Source organism: Pelodiscus sinensis, chromosome 4, assembly GCF_052426305.1.
Source record: "Pelodiscus sinensis isolate ZL-2025 chromosome 4, ASM5242630v1, whole genome shotgun sequence".
Classification (NCBI taxonomy): Eukaryota; Metazoa; Chordata; order Testudines; family Trionychidae; genus Pelodiscus; species Pelodiscus sinensis.
The window spans coordinates 114061596-114067595 of NC_143055.1; the positions used below are offsets into that span (position 1 = coordinate 114061596).

Here is a 6000-nt window from a genome sequence, read left to right on the forward strand (position 1 = left end):
ATAAACTTTCTCTAAAGATAGAGAGATGAGTGTTTATCTTTTTCCTTCAATGGAAATAACATTTCTAGCTTCCGACAAGCAGGCTACGTCTACACTGGCCCCTTTTTCGGAAGGGGCATGCTAATTTTGAAAGTGGGAATAGGGAAATCCGCGGGGGATTTAAATATCCCCCGCGGATTTAAATAAACATGTCCGCCACTTTTTTTCCGGCTTGGGGAAAAGCCGGAAAAAAAGCGTCTAGACTGGCCCGGTCCTCTGGAATAAAGCCCTATTCCGGAGGATCTCTTATTCCTACTTAGAAGGACCGGGCCAGTCTAGACGCTTTTTTTCCGGCTTTTCCCCAAGCCGGAAAAAAAGCGGTGGACTTGTTTATTTAAATCCGCGGGGGATATTTAAATCCCCCACGGATTTCCCTATTCCCACTTTGAAAATTAGCATGCCCCTTCCGAAAAAGGACCCAGTGTAGATGTAGCCACAGATGTTAGGGGCACCTTCCTGCCTTTTCTGGCTAACAGCCATTGATGGACCAAGTCTCCATGAATTTATCTAGCTTTTTTTTTTTTTGAACCCTGTTTTAGTCTTAGACTTTACATCATACTCTGGCAAAGAGTTCCACAAGTTGATTGTGCATTGTGTGAAGAAATTCTTCATTTTCTTTTAAACTTGCTAATAATTTAATTTGTTGACCCTTAGTTCTTGTGTTGTGAGAATAAGTACATAATTTTTCTTTATTTAGTGTCTCCACACCAATCATTTTATATACCTCAATCATTATCCTTCCTTATCTTCTCTTTTTTTTAAACTGAAAAGTCCCGGTTTTATTAATCTCTCTTTATAGGGCAACGGATCCATACCCCTAATCACTTTGTTGCCTTTTTCTGAACTTTTTCCAATGCCAAGATATGTTGAGATGAGGCGACCACATCTGCACACAGTATTCAAGATGTGAGCATACCATGGATTTATATAGAGACAGTAAATTTATTTTCTGACATAGTCTCTATCTCGTTAATAGAAGATTCTACTACGAAACAGAATTTTATTTCATACTGTTTACCTCCCTTTAATAGTCAATCTTTATTTTATAGCTGCTGTGCCTTATCGGAGAGTCCTTTGATGACTACAGTGATGATGTATGTGGCGCTGTTGTTAATGTTAGAGCTAAAGGTGATAAAATAGCAATATGGACAACTGAATGTGAAAACAAGGATGCTGTTACGCATATAGGGTAAGTGATAGGACACAGTCATGTGTATCAAGTCTAATACCAAACATCTTTTAAATTCAGATATTTCAGTAGGAGATGTCATGTTAAAGCTGATCATTTTGAGATCAATGGGTACAATCTGGAACATAGATTTTTTGGGGGGGGGGGAGGGAAGGAGATCTTCTGTGAAATGGCCTACTGATAAATGATCTGAACAAGTTAATAAAACTCAGTACAAAAAAAGTTGTGAATACATTGTCGCCTGCCCGTAAAGCAGGGCTAGGCAATATTTTTTTGTTGGAGGGTTCACTCCCAAGAATTTGGGAAGTGGACAAGGACTATACTCTTCCATGATACTAATGGGAGAGCTGCAGGGTCTGGGGTGGAGGTTGGATGCCGAAGGGAGCTCGGGGTAGCGGATTGGGATGCAGGAGAGGGTATGGGATTTAGGAATGAGTTTGGGTAAAGGAAGGGGTGTTGTGGCCTGAGGCATAGGACTAGGGTGCAGGGATGGGAGGAAACTTGGGTGCAGGAATGGGGTTGCAGCAGCTTCAGCTCAAACCTGGGGCAAGGGTGCCGGGGGGGGGGGGGCAGTGGATTTGGGGGTGCAGATAGGGTGCCAGGTGCAGGCACTGGTTGGGAGGCTCACTGTCAACCTCATACCCACACATGACTCAGCAGCTGACTGCGGAGGCCATGTGCATCTTTGCACGCTGTACACCAGCCCAGGCAGCTCCCATTGGTGAGATTGTTCTGGGGGTGAGGACAGCACATGCTCCCCCTGCCCCCCTTCCCCCACCGGGCATGCAGAGGTGCATGTTGCACCTGTAACTTGCTTCTTTGAGTGGTGTGTAGGAGTGCAGCTTGCAAGGATGCCGGTGGGCTGGATTCAGTGGTTTGGTAAGCTAGAAAAATAGATCCTTGATACATTGTCCGAACTATTTGAGTGTCCCTTCTTGGACCTTTTGGAGATAAAAACATAGTAATAAATGGGAAGCAGATTGATGGTGAAAATTTCATTAGCTTTTCCAAGTAGGGGCATTTTAGTTAGTATACCAGCATGCAGTAGGCTGAAGTGGAGGCTTAAGGGTCACTTTCAATAAAATTAAAAAATGTGTAGACATCTGATGACCACTGAAGAGAGGGGGGCTTTTAAGAAAACACACACACTGTGGAAAACTATATATTAGTTTATTTTCAAGGTGTTTCCTATCCTCTCTCTCCCTTTTACATACACCTCAAAAGAGAGAACTAGCTATGTGTTCAAATAGGGTTCAGTAGTAGATGAAACGTCATCTACCATGTATCATTCTGAACAAGGGGACATAACAGCAGATTGGGAGCTAAAGTCATGGCAGGAATAAATGTCCTGGAGCTCAAAAAATTGATTCTAGGATATATGCTGAATGTTACATCGACTTATTAGCAAATATTGTTGAAGTAGGTGACAGTCTTATAACTAGCAGTTTACATTTAAAATACAGATTTTCTCGCTGGTTAGCTTTAAAAAAATCTGACTTGATAAAGATTTTCTCTTCTGAAAGAAAACTAATTGCAGTATTTTCAGAAAGTGCAATTGCAGATTTTTCAAAGTCTGGTTAGACACAGGGAACTTTTTTTTAGAAGATTCAAGAAAATTCAAATTGAGTGATGATCTTAGAATAATAGAATTCACTCTCTTGTTGTTAAAGTCAAAATAATTGTGGCTACTTGAATATTTCAGTGGTTTACATTTGTTACCTGGATGGACAAACTTTCTTCTTTTCTGATAGAATTTTCTAACTACAAATGGTGCCTGGTTGCATGTTGAGTTCTAGTCAGTTGCATTCTGACTGCCTGTTCTGACATTCAGAGCAGTTTACCATACTAACTCCAGTAAAATCTGCCTTGAATGTAGTAGTCACTTCATTATTATGCCATCTCTTTCACTAATGTTGGAGGGAGGGGGGTGTTGTCTTCAGTGATAGGCACAGTGAGTTACTGAACTTTGGTGCAGATGAGATAATAGTCCAGGACATCATCCCAAGGATGCCTCAGAATGGTATAAAAAATACTAAGCTAAATTTTGAAAATGATCACCAAAATGGAACACTAACCACAAGGAAGCAGTGAGGATGACACAAAGTACCCTAATGATTTTACATAACCTCACTGATATTGCCTATATTTCGCCTCCAGTAACAGTATGCCGTCATTCCTGCCATTGAAAATGTATTTAGTTCTTCAAGGATAAAGAAGTCAAAATAAAATTGGCTAGTCATGATTCCAATAATCAGGGCTTGACAAACGACAGCGAGATCTACTCACCAGCCCCACACCATGCATGCGCCAGACCGGCACTGTGCATGCGTGCAGCGCCAGTGAATGGGCTGAATGGCTGAAATCTACTCACCACAAGCGAATAGAAACAACGATTTGTCGAGCCCTGCCAATAATCACTCTGAATATCTGTTCCAGTTGCAATTTGTACCAATGTAATTTTATATTGTTTCTGACAGCAATGCAAACATTTTTTACAAATTAACCCTGTAATGATAGAAATTCTGTAGGTTATACGGTTAACTGTGGCTCTGTGCAGGGCTGCTGTGAGGGGGAAGTGGTTCCTTGGGACCTGGTCTGGTGGGGAGCCAGCTTAAAAGCTGGTTTTCTGCATGTATTGGCTCCTGCCTGCCCCCTCACTCTTAAACAGAGGCCACAGCATGGGAGTTGGCAGACTGCATGTAACCACAAAGGTTAACCAATGAGCCCAGGCTTATCGGTTAATTGTGTACGCCTTTACACTTTGACATTTTCTGCTGTATATCAGCATGACAGGGTGGATCTTTAGTCTCTGAAATGTATCTGAGCCTGCTGCTTATTTTTCCAATAAATGAAATAATTTACATTTGACTTAAAGTGAGAAATATCAGTAACAGGAGCAATTGAACTTTGATGTACAAAGCCAGGATATTTTTTAGAAGAATAAGTAGAGAAATTTCTAAGCAGAATTGTTTCTAAGTAGAAAATTATTTTTTGTGCATTTAAGATGTCTGCAGGTCTCAAGGAAATAACTTGACATACTGTCCCCTTTTTAAAAGAGTGTTACTTAAAAACTCTTGGTGTTTTTCTGTTTCTTCAGGAGAGTATACAAGGAAAGATTAGGACTTCCTCCAAAGATAGTGATTGGTTATCAGTCCCATGCAGACACAGCTACCAAGAGCGGCTCCACCACTAAAAATAGGTTTGTTGTTTAAGAAGACACCTTCTACGTATTCTTTCATAGGAGACTGCGTCAAGCAATCGAGAATTGGGAGCTGAACCAAAGCCTCTTCAAAAGCAGAGTGGACTGCATTTAAATTTGATTTCCATCTAAATGTTGCTAAGATTTGTGAAGTCTCATTCGCCTTTGTCTTGTACTTCTGTGTTCAATTTTTTTTCTATTTTGGCTGAAGTAACCATTATTCAATCAAAGGATTTCAGTATACATTGCCCCAAAATCCATAAGCGTTTTCCTGGCCCACTCTCTTAATAGCTTAGTAGGACATTACTATTACAAAAACATTTGTTTATCCACAGTATTCAGAAAAGAAACTGCATCTCTATACCTTACAGAAGAAAAATTACTTATGTTTTTACATTTGCATTGTATGCCGTAACATATTTTGCTGGTTTGGAGAAAGAGTACGGTGAATAGAATTTTCTAGCAATTTTCTTAATACAGCATTGTCTTTGCTGTAACCTATGCTGATGGCTGCTAGACTTAATTTATTTGTTTCCCTAATTGATAACATTAGTGATACTCTGATTTCACTTGTTTTTGCTCATGTAACATTGGTGAAGGGTCTGGGAATATGACAAAGGTGGAATAAACATTAATTTTGTGCATTCTTTGGTAACTTTTTGTTTTTTGTAACATCAAAGCTTTGCTACAGATTTATGCATTTCAGTCAAATCAGTGATCTATGTTTGTGTGATTTCCTAAACATAATTGTGGATTTTTTTAAATGTAACACCATAATTTACATTCCTTACTAGAAATAGTATGTCTGTTTTTGTATCTTATGCTGTATTTTAACACTTTGTATTAGGTTATATTCTTTGGTTAAAAATGGCTCAAGTAGACAAGCAGTCCCATTCATATTAAGACAGTGTACAAAACTGTAAATAAAATGTGTACAGTGAATTGTCTTTTAGACAACTAGATTTGTCCTTTTATTTCCTCCATCTTTACAGCAAATATTTGTACTACTTGTGACAAGGCAGTCTCTACTGTAGCTTCTATTGTAGTGGATCTTCCAAGAGAGATTAAGTTTGGCACTATAGTTTATTACTATGGTTATTAAAAATTTTAATAAATCTAATAGCACCATATTCCAAAGTGAAACTACATTGATTTGGCTATTTTTCTTAAAATGGTCAGTCTGATCATAGTGTGTTGTGCAGATTCTTTGACAGTGTACACAGAATTCAAGAGATGTCAGAAGGGATAGAGGGCAAAATCTTTCTCGATTCAGGTGGCAGCTACAGCAAAATACCTATCTGGAATAGCACTTTTCATCAGTAGATCTCAGAGCATGTTGCCAAAGCACATTGATGTTTTCCACATTTTACAAATGGAGGGCAAAATAGATGGGGAGAGTGACATGTCCAGGGTCACTCAGCAGGTCAGTGGCAGAGCTAAGAATAGATCCCGGGTCTCTAGAGTCCCACTCTGGTGTTCTGTTAGGCCACGATGTGCATCTCGATCAGTGAAGTGAATGATTCTACTTAAAATCATGTAGCTACTCTGTGAAGTACCAATAAAACCCACTAAA

The 6000-nt window shown here is 39.5% G+C and overlaps 1 protein-coding gene across 5 annotated transcripts in view; it reads left to right on the top strand.

Moving 5' to 3' along the window:
* EIF4E (eukaryotic translation initiation factor 4E) overlaps positions 1–5369 on the top strand; it is a 52273-nt gene extending 46904 nt beyond the window's left edge. For 4 of the 5 annotated variants that reach the window (XM_025188231.2, XM_014577057.4, XM_006130137.5 and 1 more), the window contains 2 exons: positions 1089–1228; positions 4326–5071. In XM_025188231.2, coding sequence (XP_025044016.1) covers positions 1089–1228; positions 4326–4440 — 255 coding nt within the window. In that variant the 3' untranslated portion in view covers positions 4441–5071. Of the gene's footprint in view, positions 1–838; positions 946–1088; positions 1229–4325 lie in introns of all 5 variants that reach the window. The other variant, XM_075929648.1, reaches the window with a different exon arrangement.
* Positions 5370–6000: the final 631 nt, after the last annotated feature.